At 43.1% G+C, this 21187-nt stretch overlaps 1 protein-coding gene across 1 annotated transcript; it reads right to left on the bottom strand.

Moving 5' to 3' along the window:
* Positions 1 to 953: 953 nt before the first annotated feature.
* Positions 954 to 8495, bottom strand: MLKL (mixed lineage kinase domain like pseudokinase). Its single transcript, XM_089540605.1, has 10 exons — positions 8412 to 8495; positions 7202 to 7648; positions 6126 to 6291; positions 4322 to 4419; positions 3911 to 4046; positions 3370 to 3454; positions 3111 to 3262; positions 2455 to 2504; positions 1851 to 1991; positions 954 to 1092 (listed from the first exon to the last, which is right to left on the bottom strand). The coding sequence occupies exons 2-10, from the start codon at positions 7644 to 7646 to the stop codon at positions 1049 to 1051; spliced, it is 1317 nt and encodes a 438-aa protein (XP_089396731.1). The 5' UTR covers positions 7647 to 7648; positions 8412 to 8495; the 3' UTR covers positions 954 to 1048.
* Positions 8496 to 21187: the final 12692 nt, after the last annotated feature.

The following is a 21187-nucleotide window of genomic DNA, read 5'->3' as shown; positions in this document are numbered from 1 at the left end:
TCCTGCTTCTTAGTCCTGCTCAAAATGGAGGACATTTTGGGATTCTTCCTGGACAGAAGGTGGAAATGTAAGACATCTCCTGGAAAAGGACATATCTGCTCACCCTGCTCTTCCCCTTCTGCCCGACAGAGGTCCCCATTGAGTCGCCTTTTGAAAGCAGCAGCCGGCAGCGGGCTCCAAGCCTTTGCCTTGAGCGGCCAATCAGAATCCTCCGTTCGGCTCCAAGGGGCGGGGCCTCATTGCGGACCAGAAAAAGCAAAGGTTTCCCTCTGGTCCGCCTCTGGGACATAAAAGGCTTCGGCCGGGAGCACTTGGCTTCGTTGAAAGAGGAGGAAGTTAGCAAGGAAGCCCCTCAAAGAAAGGTCGCCGTTGGGATGGTTTGCTGGCAGGAATGCTGGGCTGCTGACCGCTGAAGCAGCTACTTTTATTGCTTTATGCTGGTCCTTTGCTTGTTTCCTTTGGAGTGGAAGCCATGTTTTTGTGGTTTAATGTTTTGTAAAAGGCTAGGAAGGCCTCAGATTCAGTCCTGAGTGTCTGTCTTTCTGAGAAACAAGATCTTTAATATGAAACCAAGTTTTGGGTGCACCTTTGGTTTATTTTTGGTGATGTCAACTTAAGCATCCAAGTCAGTGCTTTTTCCAATAATAATAATTAAAAAAAAATATCCACCAAACTGATACCTTTATAGGGCCAACCAAAATGCACAATATACACGTCGGCAAGCTTTCAAGCATGGTCAGGTAAAGGTGTTTAAAAACGACGACCATACAAGTGTCATAAAACCAGAAAGGAGTATTCAGGAAAATAAATGGAGAGGATGCAAGTTGAAGATGCTCATAAAGCCACATTTCAGTTACATCAAACAGGAATAAAATCTGAACAATCAAATCTGCAAATGTGGAGGGATACGTATATATATATATATATATATACACACACACACACACACAAATATGAATTTTGCCTTAGCATTATGTGCAAATGCAGTGTTCCTGTGAGCAAGGCTTTTGTCAAGGACAAAGAAATGACATGCCAATGCCTTCTGTGGTCATGATGCCTGTTCTTGGTTGACAAGGAGCCGGTTGACAATCACTGCAAAAGGAAAGAAAGAAAAGGGCCCATTTGGTGTTTAGAATAGCCTCTTCCTTGTGTCTTCTCTTTCTTTTGCAACACAAGCAATACCCAATGCTGATACTGCCTTTTAGAGGAAGGAAAGGATACAGTGGGTGGGATGCCTTTAGGCGTCACGGCTGGGACAATATGATCCGAGACCTTCAGGTACCCAAGTGGCATCACTGGCTGGGGTCATGCGATGCAGGTACCCAGCTGGACCATGGCATGTGGTATATGGAAGACTAGCTTTCCATCCATCCCAATGACCCCAAGCCAGCCACCTGCTGCCCAGCTGGACCATAGCTACGGCCCCCAGATGCCCATTTAGGATCCAGTATGGCTGCTTGCCAATAGCTGCACCTGAACGTCTGGTAGGGGATGCTGCAACCTCCAGATGACCGCTACTGGAGGGCAATGCAGCAGGCTTCATATGGCCCATTCAGGGTCTGATGCAGTTGCTGGGTGAGAAGCTGTCCCAGATCCTGAATATAAAGCACCACACTCCCATCAGCAGCCACCATTGGGTATCACTACTGCAGCTTCTGGACAGCCCTTTCAGAGCCTGGCATGGCTCCTGGGTAAGGAGGAAGGGAGGAGATACCTTTCTTGCTTGTCCAGAAGCTGTGCCCGTCCCACCAGGTGTACCCCTCTGCCGAGTGTACCACCCCATAAGTTGTACATCCGCCACAGTGTGATCCATATGCCATGCACCCCGCTAGTGGCGCCCCTGCAGATACCTTCGGCAGATGGACGCTTGGAGGGCTCATAGTCCCGACATTGGCTGATGACCTCCTGCAGGAAGGATGGGCAGTCTTCCCCCAAAGGTTCCTGGTACTTCTGTCTATGGACCTTCTCATAGATCTCCTCTGAAGTGCAACCTAAAGCAGGAAACACAGAGACAAGCTTTGGGCCTGAGTGGATTCACATGCAGTCCAGATATACAGCTACCTGATCGATCCCATTCCTGGTTTGTTTCTGCAAAGCATTTTTACCCTGTTTTCCAGCCAAATGGCATGCAGATCAATCTAAAGCAGGACACAGCCTCCACTTTCAGGCTTACGGTCCAAATGATATGAGGCATGAGGAGAAGGGGCTGGAAATGGCCAAGGAAGGTAAGAAAATCCAGGTTCCCAGTCTTAAGGTTTCTAGCAAGAAGCTGAGTTGGTGCAGGACGGAGCCAGGGGTGGATGTTGCTTCAGGGCCGGACATCCTTCCATTTTGCCCCATCCTCCAGCAGATGGAAAGGAGGTTCTTCCCAAATGGCTTTCTCCATTTCGGAGGACACTCTGGTGATCCACCCACTAAAGAAGAGGCCCGGTCCCGGCTCATGTAGCGCCTCACCTGCAAATGGGATCTTCCCGGTTGCGATCTCCCACAGCACAATGCCAAAGCTGAAAGGAAGCAAAGAGAGCCCAGTGAGGTGACTCCTGGAGGGTCAACGGGGGTCTCCAGACCAACAGCCATGAGTGCAGACAGACAATGGGACAGATTTGACAGGAAGTTCCTGTGTTTGTGCTTTGAAGCCACTGGTTCAGTATTGTATTCTCTGGAGCCCTCCATCACCTCTGATATTTAAAGAGGGGTACCATGTCACCTCCTGGAGGAAGAGGAGAAGATAAAGGAAGAGGAAGGAGAAGGGTGAGGAGAAGGAGAAAAGGCAAAAGAGAAGAGAAAAAGAAGAGAAAGAGGAGGAGAAGGAAGAAGAAAAGAAAAAGATGGAGGAGGAGAAAGAAAAGGAGGAGGAAGAAGAAGAGAAAGAGGAGGAAGAGAAGGAGGAAGGAGACGAAAAAGATGGAGAAGGAGGAAGAAGAAGAAGACAGAGAAGAAGAAGAGGAGGAGGAGATGGAGATGGAGATGGAGAAAGAGGAGGAGGAAAAAGACAGAAAAGGAGAAGAGGAGGAGGAGGAGGAGGAGGAGGAGGAGGAGGAGGGAGAACAGTAAGATGGAGATCCACATATGAGAGTAGGCATCCCCTGGCAATCCTGTGGGATGCGTACCTGTATATTTCGCTGGCCTTGCTGTAGGGATGGTTCACGGATGCTAGACCCTCGGGGCAGATGTAGGCCGAAGAGGCCACTTCTTTGGGCGTTTTCTCCTTGCGCTTCCCACTGATGGACGACTCCGTTTGCTCCAGCTTAAACCCAGACAGCTGAAGGGAGCAGAGGAGATGCCCAAGGAGCAAGTCACACAGGGATACAAGAGCTCTGCTGGATTAGACTCAACACGGATACACATAAACACACACATGGATCCCACCTTCACACAATAGCCTTTTGCCACTAGGAAGTTGGTGCTGTTGATGCAGCGGTGTAGCTGGCCCTTGTCGCCCATTTGATGCAACCTGCAGCCGAAGAGAACCAAGAGCAATAGGATGTATTTTTATCTTGTATTGTAACCAACCTCGATCCATAGGGAGAGGCAGGCTAGAAATAATAATTATTATTATCATTATTATTAATAGCAATAGCATGCAGTATTGCAACAAGGGTGCATCATTCAGGGCCCAGCTTACTATGCAAAGACATCCATTGCTTTTTAGATGCACAAACAACAATATTTCTCACCCAGACTGAGCTCAGAAAAGACTTGGGTCTCCTTCAAGCTACATAATTATATTGCCTTGATTCCGCTTTAACTACCATGGGAGCCTAGGACTTGCAGTTTGCAGAGCTCTCTGAGAAAGAAGGCTAAATGTCCCACAAAACTATAAATCCCACATTTCCATCGGCAGCTAAAGCAGTGCCAAATTGCATTAATCCGGCTGCGTAGACGCAACCTCTTCTCCTCCCTCGCGTACCTGTACAGACCGGCCGCGGCATCAGAGGCCATCTCTGTCCGAATCTCCCAGGATAAGCCGGGTTCCTTCTTCAGGACTTCCCTCAGGGTCCCCTTTTCACAATACTCCGTGACAATGGAGTATTCGGGGATCGAGCCTTGAGCAAGGAAATGGTTCAAGAAACAGATGTTGGGTTTTTGCTTCGGTCAACTTGCCGTTGTCTCGTGCCGTCAAGTCATTACCAACTTATGGCGACCCTAAGACAACCCTATCATGAGGTTTTCAAGGCAAGATTTCTTCCAAGGAGCTTTGCCATTGCCTTCCTTTGAGGCTGAGAGAGTGTGACTTGCCTAAGGCTACCCAATGGCCCTGCATTGAGAGCCCCCAACTCCACAATGCAGACAAACCCATGGAAAGCCCAAAATATCTCACCCGTTTCATCAATGCAGATGCCATACATCCGAAGGATATAGGGAGACTCCAGCCTCTTCAGGGTCCTGATCTCCTCCTCAAAGATCTTCCTCACCTTCCTGAGACGGGTTCGAAAAAAGGCTGAAACCATCTCATTTTTAAAATTTTTAATTTTTATTGACACTAAAATTCATACAATGAATGTTACACAATACATAATCCTGTATACTGTATATATATATATATTGTATGTTCTATCACCCCTTACCTGAATACCTTTTATATCCCACCTCAGTGCTCCCCTTCCCTGGAGCCATTTTTCACCCTTTTATTCCATCCAAAATCTCAGTTCCTCTCGTTGGAGGTCATCTTTCATCTTCTTCTCTCAATAAATTCTTTCCAAATTCCATCAAAATCACTTCTTTTCCACAATCCCTACCTATAGACAGATCACTACATCTACTATAATCTTTCTAGCCAAAAGAGTAATGTTATTTATGGTGCAAACGGGTAACTTTTCCAGACTCTGTGCCTTAATTATTATTTTTTGGCTTCCCTCTTCTCTTATGCTCACTTTTGCACAAAGAGGTCACAAACGCCAGCCAATATTTGTTTGGACTGAAATAGTAACACAGTTATTATTAATAAACTATTATCATTTTATAGGATTTTTGTGGGTTTTATTGTTTTTGTGGGTTCAGAGAAGGCGACGTCCGCAGACGCTGGCAAAACGTCAGGAATAAACTCTTCTAGAACATGGACACATAGACCAAAAATCTCATGAAAAACTATGGATGCCAGCCATGAAAGCCTTCGATTTCATATCATTATGATGATTATTACGACTAGTAGTAGTAGTACTACTACCTGCCTCTCCCCATGGATTGACGTATGGAACAACAATAGACACGTCGCATCAGTTAAAACACAAAATGCACATCAATTTAAAAGGGCATACATACAATCTACTCCATGGAGATCGAGGGCAGAGAGGGCACTTCCTTCCCTAATGAACCAGCCCTGCAATTACCATAGACAGGCCTCTGGCAGCAGATTTTGAAGAACTTGAGAAGGAAGCAAATGTCTACTTTTAATTTATGGCCATGTTTCCGCTGCCAAGATTTGGGAGAGGCACTTCTACCAGGTGTAAAATAATTTGACCATCGCTCCGCACTTTGGGAACAGAGCGCACCATCCTCCGCTCTGCCAAATACTCAGATCCAAAAAATATAAGCTACCTAGAAATTAAAACCCTCTTACTTGCTTTTTGTTTTGCCTAAACCCAAGCGTCAGGCGGTGGCTTCTCTGGAGCCTCAAATTCACTTTGCGTTTCAGTCTGAACTTTAAAGAAGTGACCCAAGGTGCTGAGCAATAAGTGCCAAACACTCTCAGCATCATGGATGGCGCCTTTAAAGTCTGGGCTATAATCCATTGTACACTCATCCCTCCATATTTGCAGCTTTGATATTGGAGGATTTGATTATTCATGGATTTGATTAATATGTTCTGTCTAGGAATATCTAGGTCCTCCACTGCAACTCTATGGCCAACTTGAACTAAAAGTCGCACTGGAAGACCTAGCGATTCCTAGAGAGAACACTCCGCTAGGCATTTGTAGCTCCACCGGCGCAACTCTATGGTCAGTGTCAGTCAGACGTTGACCACAGAGTTGAAATGGAGGACCTAGAGATTCCTAGAGAGGCATCCTCTCAGGTCAAAACATGGTGTTTTTGTTATTTGCGGTTTTTCCATATTCACGGGGGTCTTGTGCCACTAATCCTATCAAATATTCCCCTCCAACTCTGGATTTCCCAGAGGCACTCACTGTGTGTTGGTGGTCAGCGGGTTTCTGAAAACCTTTACAGCCACCGGAGACTTGTAATATTCCCCTTTGAACAGCAGGTATTTCTTGGCTTCCGTTAGGAGGGTCTTGTTTGTGATCAAGCTCTTTTCGATCTCTGTGATTTCCATCGGAATATCCACCTGTTGTTCTAAAAGGACGATAAAAGAGTTAGAAATAGAAACATGCCACGGAAGGACAGATGAAGGAGGAGGAAGGGGACAATGGTCATTTGGGGCGATCCAACAGCCCCCCAAGTTTTTAACTAGCAATATTTTCAAGAGTGCTCATTAAACGGTGCAGAGGCCCTTCCTTCCTTTGCGATGTTGCAGAGGATGCTCTCAGCTGCACAAAATACCCAAGTATTCCAAATACCAAATACCAAAATAACAATCAAATACCCCAAACTGTCTCCCACACAACAGCTTCCTTGCAATGTGCCCAAAAGAAAATGGTTTGCAAAGATGAGGATGAACAAAAAATACTTGCACATACCTGATTCTTCCCCTCTCCTCCCTTTGCACACTGGCTTCAGAGCATCTTTCCTAATTTCTTAAAGGGTTCGGATTCAGTTTCAGGATTTGGTTTAAAATAAATTGCTTCCAGCGCAAATGGGAACCGGATGCGGATCGGAATCGGTTTAGGATGACATGTGGCAAAGCAGAAATGGATGTCCTGTGCAAGGACCAATTCTATTTTAACCAATTCATTTCCCAATGTGAACCACCACAATTGGGTTATCTGTCTCAGGAACCGGTTTAAATAGACCAATTCATTTGTGAATGGGAACCACAAGCGGGTTAATTTTATTCGATTCCGTGCCAGAAAATGCGATCGGGGCAAATGTAGCGGAAACCACGATCCGATTTAGAATCGCTTCATTGATTCAGAACTGAAAAACGATTTCTGCGTAAGTGGGAATGAGCCCCATGTGTTTTGGACTTCAAATCCCAGAAGCCCCAGCCAGCTTGGTCAACAGTTAGGCATTTTGGGAGCTGAAGTCCAAAACATCTGGAAAACCAAAGCTTGGCTGAGAAGATCCACATGAGACTTAGAAGCACCTTTGAGCATCTCCTTCAAGGAGACTTTGTCCTCCGCAAGGTCTTGGCAGCCTTCCTTGCTGACAACGCTCTTCTCAAAGCAAGCCAAGATGTTCTGCTCCACTTGAAGCTGCAGCAACAGCCCTTCGCCAATGTCCCCGAGGCGCTCATTCAGGTCGGCAAACTTGTCCAGCATGTCTCCGGCCGTCAGGATCTTCTTTATCTTTTTCTGGCCATCGTACTTGTCCAACAGCTCCTGGGCTTCTTTCAGGAGGTCCAGCATCCTTTCCAGCATCCATTTCAGCTCCAGGGACATCTCAGGCTGAGCTCGGAGAGGTCGAATGGGCCGCAGCAGGATCTCCGTCCGTTTCACCAGACGCTCCTTCTGCTCCTTGCAGCACTTCATGTCCTTTGCTCGGCTGTAGATTATTTGCGCCACCGCCAGGATGCCCTCCACGACTTCCATAACTGCAAGACATCAAGTTTGGGGATGTTATAAAAATACATATTAAAAGATGCAGTTGGAAACAAAATGGATAGCCAGGGGGGAAAAATGTGCAGTTGGGAAATTGATAATGCGCAGTTGGGAAAACGGAAGGGAAAGCAGAAATGTGTATGTGTAAATGCATTAAATTGAAAGGGACAGTTTGCACACAAATTGGTACTCGGTTCCATAACAAATGGCCCAGATCATATCTAAACGCTTTCTCCTTCTTTCCTTCTTTTTATCTACTATTCCTTTCCTCCTTTTCATCTACACTATTCATTGCATTATGAAATGGACTGCAACAAAACCCCAAAATCCACAGGAGAGCGATACGTTCATTGGCCAACCAATAATGCACAAAATACATCATGCAAGCTTTCGAATCTCCACTGGCTTCTTCATCAGGCAAAAGATGTTTAAACATTAATTAGATCCTACAAAAGAGCTTTAGGCCTATTCCAGACTGCCAAAATAAAGCTGCTTTGGGTCTCTTTGGAGGTATGCTGTTTAAATGATGCATGCATCCTAAGAATCCGGAAGCTGCACCAAAGCTGCACTCCAGTGCTTAGGAATGGAGTGTGGCTTTGGCACAACCTCTGGACTCTTACGACCCATGCATCATTTAAATAGCATACCTCCAAAGAAACCTGAAGCAGCTTTATTTTGGCAGTCTGTAACAGGCCTTAGTCTCTTCCATCAAAGTCCAGGGAATGTGGCAGGATTCCTTCTCAAAACCCAGCTTACCTTAGTCTCTCCAAACCAAGCCTTTTCTTTCTCTCTAGCTGTTTAGGATCAGGAACTCGCTCCAAAACGCTTTGCGAAGTGTCTGTACTTCCTTTTCCTCAAAATATCGTTCCTGCCCACAAAGCGGATATTGCAGCTCCAAAAGCAAATGACAAACCTCTTCCGACAAAGAGCCAGCGCTTCTGTTTCGTTTTCAAAAAAGGAGTGCAAACTCAGTGGAAATAATATTGTAATAGGGAAGTCCCTAGCAGAAATACCATATTGTGAAGCTATCTTGGGAAATTCAGTGGAGACTTAAAAAGTCATATATTCCCCATTCCCAGGGGAAAAAAATCCTTCAAATTCCTAATTGCTGGACTTTTCGTGTAGAAGATAAGCAGCATAGATTGGATGAATAGTAAAATCAGAAAGTAAGAGTAGTAAAATGAGAGAAGTTCCGAGTCTTGGTTTCATCTCCAGATTTCTTCAGCTATATCCAGGGTTGCCATAAGTCAGGACCTCCAAACCGGGACAAATGTAGGACAAATGTAGGGCAACATTTTCAAACATAGGACACATTTTATAAAAATGGAGGATACGCAAAAAAATTGAGGGTTTTTTTAAAATGTTAATATAAATGCATGTTTTTTAGGCATGATCAAAATGGAGGACATTTTGGCATTATCGCTAGACAGATAGCAGAAATGTACTTGCCTTCGGGTTCAACTGTACTTCTCAGAAGTGTGTACTTGGGCAAGGGACTGTGGCTTTCTTCACTGTGCATGAGTTTGTAAAAATCACAGCAAGTTACATTGGCCGTGCCTCAGAGGCTTGTTGATATCAATATCACCATCATCATCATCATCACCACTATAATTGTCCAAGAAAGGCAGACTTGTTAGCATTCAAAGCGCCATAAATACACAGAAAATGTACTTGTATATATTTAATAATAAAAAATAATGAAAAAAACAAAACAAGACAGGGTTGTATATATTTAATAATAAAAATTAATGTAATAAAATAAAAAAACAAGCAATAATAAAAATCAATGAAATAAAATAAAATAAAAAAGCAATAATAAAAATTAATAAAATAATATAAAAACAAGCAATAAAATTAATAAAATAAAATAAAAACAAGCAATCATAAAAATAAATGAAATAAAATAAAAAAGCAATAATAAAAATTAATAAAATAAAAAACAAAAAATAAGTATTTTATATTTTTAAAAATTACTGTAATTAAAAAAAACACAAACCCAAGGCAGACCTGAAATGGCCACTGACTCACTTTTCCACCTCCTCCTCCTCCTCTTCATCCTCCCTATCTCCTCCTCTTCATCCTCCCCATCTCCTCCTCTTCATCCTCCCCATCTCCTCCTCTTCATCCTCCCCATCTCCTCCTCTTCATCCTCCCCATCTCCTCCTCTTCATCCTCCCATCTCCTCCTCTTCATCCTCCCCCTCCTCCTCGGTGCAAGGGCTCCTTGGGAAGCTCCGTGCGAGGGCACGCAAGTGGGGGATGCGCGCGCGCTGCCGCTGGCCCATGCTGCAGCCGGGGCAGCGCGCGCAAGGGAAGAGGAGCCCGTCTCCTTTGGCCAGCTGGCCAATGGCTGGCTGGCCCAAGGGGACGAGCTCCTCTGTCATAGCCCCACCACGGGTGGCGCCGCAGTGGCGGCGCTGGCGAGGAACAGGAGGGCGGTGCTGCCCAAGAAGAGGAGGAGGAGGAGGTGGGTTGGCGGCCAGCCACAATAGCGGCCACAGCAATGGCCGCATGAGCGGGGGCCCGGAGCCGGGACAAAGGCTGGGGTTGGGGGGAACTGGACCGGGGCAGGCAGGGGGGCCCCAAAAGTGGGTTTGTCCCGGGGGCCACCGGGATATGGCATCCCTATGCCCAGGTTGAGAAAGGCTGCCCTTTGATTTGCACTGAGGCTCTAAACTGTAACTAGAAATGTTGTCTTCCCGTTTGAGGCTCAAACATGCCACTGAAGCGCAGCAAAGCATTTGATAAAGTCTCCCATGATATTTTGATTAGCAAACTGATTAGATGTGGACTAAATAGAAACACCATCCTCTGAGGCTGAGAGACTGTGACTTGCCCAGGGTCACCCAGTGGGTTTACATGGCCAAGCCGGCATTCGAACCCTGGTCTCCAAAGCTGTAGTCCGACACTCAAACCACTACCCTTACTCATTCAGCCAATATTCCTCTGGCCTGTTTAATTATCTAGGGGCCCATTCCCACTTGCACTTTAAAGTGATTTCCGATTCGGCTTTGCTGCGTGTTGGAAATCGATTCCAAAAGGTCCCTTGCTCTCATTACGACACCAGATCTTTTCCTTACCCCAATGTAATCGCTTTCGTTGCCACTAGTAGCGCCGCTTTAAAATCTCCCATCAATCATCTGTGACCTAAACAACAGCCAGGGCAGCCTGGCATGGGAATTTGGGGGTGGAGGGGGGGCAAGACTTCTTCAGAGGAGGTTTGCCCTTCTCTTCCCCTGAGGCTGAGAGAGTGTGACCCACCCAAGCTCACCCAGTGGGGAACGAGGCAGGAGGATGAAGGCTTGGAAATGGGGAGGATGTCAGGGATGGCGCAGATAGGCTGGGGACAGAGGATGGCGGAGACGGAGGACACCGAAGATGGAGGAGGCAGGCCAAGAACGGAGGACGACGAGGACGGACGAGGATGGGGATGGAGGAGGCAGGCCGGGAATGGAGAAGACAGGCCGGAAACAGTGCAGGCAGGCTGGGAACAAGACAGGAAAATCCCGAAAGTAAAAAGTGGCCGATTTTGTTCACTTGGATGGATCGGTGCAGGTTAATGTTGGATTAATGCTCAATGCCCCTGATATGTCTGTAAACGATCTCAAATTTGCAGGATATTCCCAGAATTTAGATCCAGTTTCTGCACAGGATTTGGGCACTTAGCCTCCCGTGTGTGATAAACCCCTGTGTCAGAGCCAGTGTTGCCAATTTCACGACTTTCACACGAAAATGGGGACTTTTCAGAGCTTTTTGTGTGATTTTCACACCTGGCTCTTTTTCAGTGCCTTTCCCGCGACTTTGGCCCGTTTCATCTCCAGACTGCTGCAGAGCAACCAACCCTTTGGAGCGTAACAGTTTTCAGCCAAGAGGGCTGGAGAAAAAACTCTCTCTCTCTCTCTCTCTCTACTGACTCCCTCTGAATTCCTGAGCTTGGGCAGAGTGCCCCAAGCCTACCTCTCAGGGTCGTTGTTGTACTGTGAGGTGGACCATTTGGGTTGACGGGAGGAGAATCTAGTGGAGGGGAAAAGTAGAAGAATAGAGGAGATGTGAGGAGAAAAAGAGGTGGAAAGGTGATTCTGAGCATGGGCAGAGCACCTGGGTAGAAAAATAGATGTTTATCTCCATCTTCCCTCCCTTCCATGGGCTGCCCTACTAGTTGTGTGATGTGAATGTGATGTCCCTGAGAGTGTGTGTGTGTGTGTGTTAGTGATTAAATATGCCTCTGAGCATGGGCAGAGCACCTGGTAAGTTGGCATCCCTGCCCTGTCTTCCCAGAATTTTGTTTTGTGGCTCTCTTTTTCGTTCTCTTTTCCATTGCTATCCATACTGCAGAAATAATCCAGTTTGGCACTGCTTCTAACTGCAAGGCTCCCTGCAATGATGGGATTCTGGGCACAACAAACCACCAAGCCCAGAATTTCATGCATGGAGCCCTGGCTGCCGGTAAAAGCAGTGCCTCAACATGTCACAACAAACTACAATTCCCAGGATTCCCTGGTTGAACAAGGGAATTGCCTCCACACTTCCAGATGCCAGCCCCAGAGAATGAGTCTACAGGATATCAGTGTTGCCAGTTTAAGTCCACTTCTTCAGCTGCATTTGGATTTAATAATGATGATAATGGTGATGATGATAGAGAGATCTTGTATCACCTTTGAGTCTCACTGAAAGAAAAGTTGGCAGCATGAGCTTTCCTAGACTTAAGCGTATTTCCTCAGATGCATGGGAATTGTAGTTCATTGTGGCACCAGAGCTCTTTCTCACAAAACTACAATTCCCAGGGTTCCCTAGCACTGAGCCAGGGCAGTTAAAGCAGTCTTAAACTGGTTTATTTCTTCTGTGTGTCTTGGACCCAACTCAGGCTGCATCTTCACTCCAGACTCCAGAGACAATCCAGTTTCGTACCGTTTTTACTGCCATGGCCCAGTGCTATGAAATCCTGGGAATTGTAGTTTGTTGTCACACCAGAGTTTGCTGAGAGAGAAGGTTAAATGTCTCCGAAAACTAGAATTCCCAGGATTCCCTAGCACTGAGCCATGGCAATTAAAAGGGTGTCAAACTGGATTTATTTCTGCAGTGCGGTTGCAGCCTAACACGTTTCTATTTGGCACAAAGCTTCCTGAACCCCCTTCATGTCAAAATAAATATCTTAAAAGGACTGAAAGATTCTTTGTTTGGTTCAATGGTGATTTTGAGGGTTGAAATAAGTTACAGTTATTTTTATTCAATTATGTTTACGTTTATTTGCAAAACATCCGCCATTTTAACATTATGGGAATTTTCCGGGAATTGTGACTGAATATTCCGTGTGATGTGGGGGGATTCAGCGGGTTTTGGACAAACGTTTCCGGGAATTATCTTCCAGGCTTGTTGGCAACATTGGTCAGAGCAAGTCTGAGCGATTTCATCTTCTAAATGGTGGACAAATTCTTTGCAGTGAGCTGTTGAGGGGCTCACCTTCTCCTCTGGACCAGATCCCAAAAGATGCCTGAAACCACTCAGCTGAACCGTTTTGTGCAGTTGCAATAGCTTTAGCCACAAGATACAAGGTTAACAACATGAACAATAACAACAACAAGCAGGAAATAAATAATAAAGGGAATATACACACCAAACCTGGCTTGTTTGTAGGCACTGCTTGTTAGCTGGTGCCACGACACAACAGTGGCTGAAATTCCCTGTTCTACACAACCATTTAAGGTACAAGAGCCACATAGCATCATGGATGCCGGCCATGAGCCTTTGACTTCAAATAAAAGTACCCTTTGCCCACTCCATCTCATCAAGTTCCTTTTTGAATTGCTTTGCCCAAAACTGGACACAGTATTCCAGGTGAGGTCTGACCAAAGCAGAATAGAGTGGCACTATGACTTCCCTCGATCTAAACATTAAACTCCTATTTATGCAGCCTAGAATTGCATTGGTGTTTTTAGCTGCTGCATCACACTGTTGGCTCATCTTTAGCCTGTGGTCTACTAAGACGCCTAAATCCTTTTCTTATGTACTGTTATACTGGGGCTCATGCACTGGGCAAGTGAAAAAAGACTTTGTATAACACTTCACTGTCAGAGACTTTCTTAACTGAGATGTGTCTGTAGTCCACAGCCAACATGACTACTAGCCATTGACAGTTACATTTTGCATGAATTTGTCCATCCACTTTTAAATCGACCCAAGCTGGCAACCACCAGCAAGTCTCCATTTATTACATGCACCTAGAAACCCCCCCTCCCTTGCTTTCCGTTGTCATAGCATGGCAACTGTGATGCTTGCTATGACTCTGTATTGTGATGCGCTTATGGTTCTGGCTACAGTTGCATTTCATCAGTTAAGCTCTTGCTGGGAGAATGTAGGAAAGCAGAGCCTGGTTCCCCAATGAGTTTAAGATGGGAAAGGGAAGAGTAAAGGATAGGGTTTAGAGACAGCATGGTGTAATGGTTTGAGCATCGCACTGCATCCCTGGAGACCAGGATTCAAAGCCCTGCTTGACTATGGGGTCCAATGGAGTGATCCTAGGGAGGTCCCAAAACTCAGAGTAAGGCAAAGGACTTAGTTTTATTCCTCGTGTGTTTGGAGAAAAGACCTGGGGTAGGACAACAAAGGCAGATGTTAGTTAAAATCATTTGGATGAGGAAAGTAAAGTATTTTGTCTTCTGTTACCAAGGAAGATATTCAAGTCAGTATCTCTTAGTGCTAAACTAATGAGATGGCATTGGATCATGATTTGTTTGGGTTTCGCTGCCAGTTAGAATCCATAATATCCAAAGCCCACAAAGCAGTGATACCTTTATTGTCACAATTGAAATGCACAGAATACCTGTTTTGAAGTCTGACTGGCTTCTTCTTCAGGAAAGATGCTAAGAATCAGACAGGAGGAAAATATATATGATAATATTAGTTGAGATATGGCTGTTCCCAGTTCAGATGGTATTGGAAGGAAATTCATGAGGGTAGATATCCCTCTTCTTCAGGACATACAAACATTAAGTTCCATTAGCAAGACAAAATGATAATCCATTTTTCCTTACCTGATGCAATATATCCAGGTATCCTCTTCTTTTTTTCTCCCCTCCTAACACTTTTAAATTCACTTTAGGGTTGCCATAAGTCGAAAATGGCTTGAAGGCACCTCTTTGTTTCAGTATTTTCTCCAAACACATGAGGAATAAAATTAACATGATAATGGCACAGCTTATAAAAATGAAAGAGCCAAAAATGTCTTTGTCAGAAACCTAGAAATGCCAGACCTGAGATTGTATTATTACGCGTGTTGCTTAAATTGGATAGAAAATTGGATAGACCTAAATGATTAACAGTTGTTAGATTTGGAAGGTTTTAATTTGAGATATGGCTGGCATGCCCACCTCTGGTTTGGAAAGGTGGAATTCAATGCAGAATTCAAAGACCATATAGTAAGGAGAGCCCTATGGAAGGTATGGAATATATGTAAAGGGAAAATATATAGACAAATGCCAGATTGGATATCACTCCAAGAGGCGCTGATGAAAAAGGGGGGAAAAGAAGGAAAAGAATGGCTAAGATATAGAGATATACTCAAGACAGAAAAGGGAAAGGCAAGGATCAGAACAAAGGAAGAATTAATAGCAGAAGGGCACGACATCCATTGGTTTTTCTACTTTCAATTAGATGAGAGATATAAAACAGACATTAAACAATATGGCATAGCACAAAACAAGAAGGAATTAGATCTGATCCTAATGGATAGGAAAGGGAAAACAATTTCCAAATCCTATAATTTGTATATAATATATCTTGACAAGGCCTACAATAATGATGGAAGAAAGAGACTGTGAGATTGCCACCTTCATCTCAACACATGAAACAGGTATAGTTTAAAATTATAGATACCTTGCACCCCGAAAAGGAAATTAAACTGTCACCAGAGGTTTTCTAAGCATAGGATTTAAGAGATAAGATTCTGCACACTCTTAGTAATGACTCAAAAGAGGAGCCGCATAGTGAGATAAAGGCATGTATTTCTTTATTCGGGGGACTATTTAAGATTGTAGCTGATAAGAATAGTAACGATACAGTATAGAAACAGAAGAAGGGGGGAGAAAAAGTATGAATATCAATCTAAAATGTTGAAACAAGAAGAGATTGTGCATTTTTTAAAATGTGTAAATATTTCAATAAAGATTAAAAATTTAATATTAAAAATAAATAAAAATAATTTAAAAAAAAGAAACCTAGAAATGCTGCGTGAAGAAGAAGCGGCTTCTGTAGTTACTTTCTGAGTAGTTACAACTATAGTTTTAGTGCCTGATATTTAATGGTTTCGGTGGTATAAGTATCTCTGAGAGTTGCTTCAGGTAGGAAGGTGGCAAGGTCAATCAATTACAATGCCAGCCTGAAAGGATAAGGCAGAATGAACATCGTCACAGGTTGGCATTGTTGAGATGTTTACGAGGATAACAACAAGCATGTAGAACTTATACAGACAAATATGACCAGCAATATGATTGACAATGCATTTTTTCCAGCCTTGACCAAACGCACCTGGAAAACACAGGTAAGGAACCCAAGTCAAGCGACGTGAAAAGTCTGGAATGAATCAGGTATTGTATTTTACCTATGCAGTTCTTGATAGACCCTGATTCTCAAGAAAGAGAGGTAAGTATTTTTATGTGATTTTATTTTGACATTGCATTTTATTCCAGCTTTGACCAAATGCACCTGGAAATCACAGGTAAGGAACCAAGTCAAGGGACTTGAAAAGTTTCCTAAATGCTCATTGTTCTAAATGCTTAAAAGTACTGCAACATTTTTAGCTGAAACTGTAGCCAGGTCATTAATTCAATTTCTTCCCGAAAGGAAAAAGCTGCTGTTTTTCTCCGTTTTACCTTCAGTTTATTTTCGTGTTATTTCAGGTTTGCAGGAATGTCGTGTGACAGACTTCACGCATTTGTGGGTGCTTTTCCCCCCAATTCATTAAATCTAGTTTAAATCCCGTTTCTGAACAGGATGTCGCTTGTGTGATAAGGTCCAATGGCTGCTACCTGTCTTGAAACCTCTCAACTCTTGCAGATGATCAAGATTAAGCATTTCAGTAACTAAATTCTTTTGCAATTCCTTTTCTAGGCCAAATGCACCTGGAAAATACAGGTAAGGAACCCAGATCAAGGGATGTGAAACATTTGGAATGAATCAGGTAATGTATTTTATCTTTGCAGTACATGACAGACCCTGATTCTCAAGAAGGAGAGGTAGGTATTTTTTATCTTATTTTATTTTATTTTACAGCGCTCTTTTTTCCAGCTTTGTCCAAATGCACCTGGAAAACACAGGTAAGAAACCAAGTCAAGGGACTTTAAACGTTTGGAATTCATCAGGTAATGTATTTTATCTATGCAGTTCTTGATAGACCCTGATTCTCAAGAAAGAGAGGTAGGTATTTTTATTTTATTTTATTTTACTTTACAGCGCACTTTTTTCCAATTTTGACCAAATGCACCTGAAAAACACAGGTAAGGAACAAAGTCAAGGGACGTGAAAAGTTTGGAACTGATCAGGTAATGTATTTTATCTATGCACTTCTTGATAGACCCTGATTCTCAAGAAAGAGAGGTAGGTATTTTTTATCTTATTTTATTTTATTTTACAGCGCACTATTTTCCATCTTTGACCAAATGCACCTGGAAAACACAGGTAAGAAACCAAGTCAAGGGCCTTGAAACATTTGGAATGAATTAGGTAATGTATTTTATCTATGCAGTACATGATAGACCCTGATTCTCAAGAAGGAGAGGTAGGTAGTTTTATTTTTATTTATTTTATTTTACAGCGCTCTTTTTTCCATCTTTGTCCAAATGCACCTGGAAAACACAGGTAAGGAACCCAAGTCAAGGGACTTTAAAAGTTTGGAATGAATCAGGTAATGTATTTTATCTATGCAGTACGTCACTGACCCTGATTCTCAAAAAGAGAGGTAAGTATTTATATTTTTATCTATTTTATTTTACAGCGCACTTTTTTCCAGCTTTGGCCAAATGCACCTGGAAAATACAGGTAAGAAACCCAGGTCAAGCAATGTGAAAAGTCTGGAATGAATCAGGTAATGTATTTTATCTATGCAGTACATGACAGACCCTGATTCTCAAGAAAGAGAGGTAAGTATTTTTATGTGATTTTATTTTGACATTGCATTTTATTCCAGCTTTGACCAAATGCACCTGGAAATCACAGGTAAGGAACCCGTGTCAAGTGACTTGAAAAGTTTCCTAAATGCTCATTGTTCTAAATGCTTAAAAGTACTGCAACATTTTTAGCTGAAACTGTAGCCAGGTCATTAATTCAATTTCTTCCCGAAAGGAAAAAGCTGCTGTTTTTCTCCGTTTTACCTTCAGTTTATTTTCGTGTTATTTCAGGTTTGCAGGAATGTCGTGTGACAGACTTCACGCATTTGTGGGTGCTTTTCCCCCCAATTCATTAAATCTAGTTTAAATCCCGTTTCTGAACAGGATGTCGCTTGTGTGATAAGGTCCAATGGCTGCTACCTGTCTTGAAACCTCTCAACTCTTGCAGATGATCAAGATTAAGCATTTCAGTAACTAAATTCTTTTGCAATTCCTTTTCTAGGCCAAATGCACCTGGAAAGAACAGGTAAGAAACCCAGGTCAAGGGATGTGAAACATTTGGAGTGAATCAGGTAATGTATTTTATCTATGCAGTTCTTGATAGACCTTGATTCTCAAGAAAGAGAGGTAGGTATTTTTTATCTTATTTTATTTTATTTTACAGCGCTCTTTTTTCCAGCTTTGTCCAAATGCACCTGGAAAATACAGGTAAGGAACCCAGATCAAGGGATGTGAAACATTTGGAATGAATCAGGTAATGTATTTTATCTTTGCAGTACATGACAGACCCTGATTCTCAAGAAGGAGAGGTAGGTATTTTTTATCTTATTTTATTTTATTTTACAGCGCTCTTTTTTCCAGCTTTGTCCAAATGCACCTGGAAAACACAGGTAAGAAACCAAGTCAAGGGACTTTAAAAGTTTGGAATTCATCAGGTAATGTATTTTATCTTTGCAGTACGTCATTGATCCTAATTCTCAAGAAAGAGAGGTAGGTATTTTTATTTTATTTTATTTTATTTTACTTTACAGCGCACTTTTTTCCAATTTTGACCAAATGCACCTGAAAAACACAGGTAAGGAACAAAGTCAAGGGACGTGAAAAGTTTGGAATTGATCAGGTAATGTATTTTATCTATGCACTTCTTGATAGACCCTGATTCTCAAGAAAGAGAGGTAGGTATTTTTTATCTTATTTTATTTTATTTTACAGCGCACTATTTTCCATCTTTGACCAAATGCACCTGGAAACACAGGTAAGGAACCCAAGTCAAAGGACTTTAAAAGTTTGGAATGAATCAGGTAATGTATTTTATCTATGCAGTACGTCACTGACCCTGATTCTCAAAAAGAGAGGTAAGTATTTATATTTTTATCTATTTTATTTTACAGCGCACTTTTTTCCAGCTTTGGCCAAATGCACCTGGAAAACACAGGTAAGAAACCCAGGTCAAGCAATGTGAAAAGTCTGGAATGAATCAGGTAATGTGTTTTATCTATGCAGTACATGACAGACCCTGATTCTCAAGAAAGAGAGGTAAGGATTTATATTTTTATTTATTTTATTTTACAGCGCACTTTTTTCCAACTTTGACCAAATGCACCTGGAAAACACAGGTAAGAAACCAAGTCAAGGGGCGTGAAAAGTTTGGAATTAATCAGGTAATGTATTTTATCTGTGCAGTTCTTGATAGACCCTGATTCTCAAGAAAGAGAGGTAAGTATTTTTATGTGATTTTATTTTGACATTGCATTTTATTCCAGCTTTGACCAAATGCACCTGGAAATCACAGGTAAGGAACCCGTGTCAAGTGACTTGAAAAGTTTCCTAAATGCTCATTGTTCTAAATGCTTAAAAGTACTGCAACATTTTTAGCTGAAACTGTAGCCAGGTCATTAATTCAATTTCTTCCCGAAAGGAAAAAGCTGCTGTTTTTCTCCGTTTTACCTTCAGTTTATTTTCGTGTTATTTCAGGTTTGCAGGAATGTCGTGTGACAGACTTCACGCATTTGTGGGTGCTTTTCCCCCCAATTCATTAAATCGAGTTTAAATCCCGTTTCTGAACAGGATGTCGCTCGTGTGATAAGGTCCAATGGCTGCTACCTGTCTTGAAACCTCCCAACTCTTGCAGATGATCAAGATTAAGCATTTCAGTAACTGAATTCTTTTGCAGTTCCTTTTCTAGGCCAGACTGCTGTCGCCACCCAAAACCTTTGAAGGAGAAGGCGAGAGCATCATTAGCTAGTGAACCGCTTGCATATGGCTCTTTCTGACATGCCCAGGGTTGCACTGACCGCCACTTTTGGGGTCGGGAAGGAATTTTCCTCCAGGACAAATTGGCCAGAGATCCTGGAGGTTTTTCGCCTTCCTCTGGGCATCCAGCAGGAGTCACAGATTTAGGGCCTTCGCGTTTATTTTTTAAAGAATAAATGAATAATTTAAACAAGAATTTTCTTAGTCATGGTCTCATTTCCTATGTTTTATTCATGAATTTGCAAAAGTCAAAGCAGACTCTTGGGATCCTACTCTACGAAATGGATTTTCCCTTGCAATGCTTTGCCTCCTGACTCCCATTCTAGAGAGCTGCCATTTTGCCCCCATTAACCCAAACTACCCTTTTCCAACCCAGGTTACACCAGAAGCGTTGGATGGTCATTCAATATGACCGCTACCTGGAGTGATGGGAGTTGTAGTCCAAGATACCTTAAGGTGCCACATACACACACACACACACACCCCAAAGCAAACCTTGATTTTGCTATTTTATATAAGGCATATGTTTTAAATATTTTACTATGCCATTGTATTTAATGGGACATAGGCATTCATGGATGTTGATATCTATGGGGTGGGGTGGGGTCCTGGAAGCAAACTACAATGGGTACCAAGGGCCCATTGTATTTAAAAGGAGAAGAAGAAAGAAAGAATTCATGTCAAGTGTAAGGCTAGCTGGATCTATGTACAGTCGCCCCTCCTAATGCACAGATCTGAGATCTGCGTTCTTGGATATGTGGGGGCGACCTCCACTAATTGCAGTGGTGCTCACACCTGTGCAGTGCTCACAGGAGTGTGCTCCATTCAAACCTATGCGGCTTGAATAAGTGTGAACCTGGTTTTTGCGGTGTGTGTGTGTGTGTGTCTGGAATGGATCCTCCATGAGAATGGAGGGCCAACTGTATTGTCATTTTAGAAGATTTTGCATGTATTTTTGGTAGGTTCATTCTAGCTTGCTTTTGCATTAATCTGCAACACCCTCCCCCATTACACATACATAGTTTAGATGTAATTCCTGAGAATAGTGCACCTTTATAAATATAGGCTAAAGCAGTCATGGTGAACTTTTTAGAGGCTGAGTGCCCAAACTGCAACCCAAAACCCACTTATTAATTGCAAAGTGCCATGTCCCTCTGGCTTTCTTGTAACAAACTCTGGC

Source organism: Sceloporus occidentalis, unplaced genomic scaffold (assembly GCF_023333645.1).
Source record: "Sceloporus occidentalis isolate IW3139 unplaced genomic scaffold, rSceOcc1.0.p SCAF_10, whole genome shotgun sequence".
NCBI lineage: Eukaryota > Metazoa > Chordata > Lepidosauria > Squamata > Phrynosomatidae > Sceloporus > Sceloporus occidentalis.
Note: the sequence above shows the minus strand (reverse complement) of the source record. Positions and strands in the feature narration are given on the sequence as shown.

Coding starts and splice junctions, on each gene's coding strand:
- MLKL (XM_089540605.1), bottom strand. CDS start 7,646: ATGGAAGTCGTGGAGGGCATCCTGGCGGTGGCGCAAATAATCTACAGC. Junction 3,263..3,369: donor CAAAAGGCTATTGTGTGAAG/GTGGGATCCATG, acceptor TGCTCCCTTCAG/CTGTCTGGGTTTAAGCTGGA. Junction 2,505..3,110: donor AAGGCCAGCGAAATATACAG/GTACGCATCCCA, acceptor GCTTCCTTTCAG/CTTTGGCATTGTGCTGTGGG.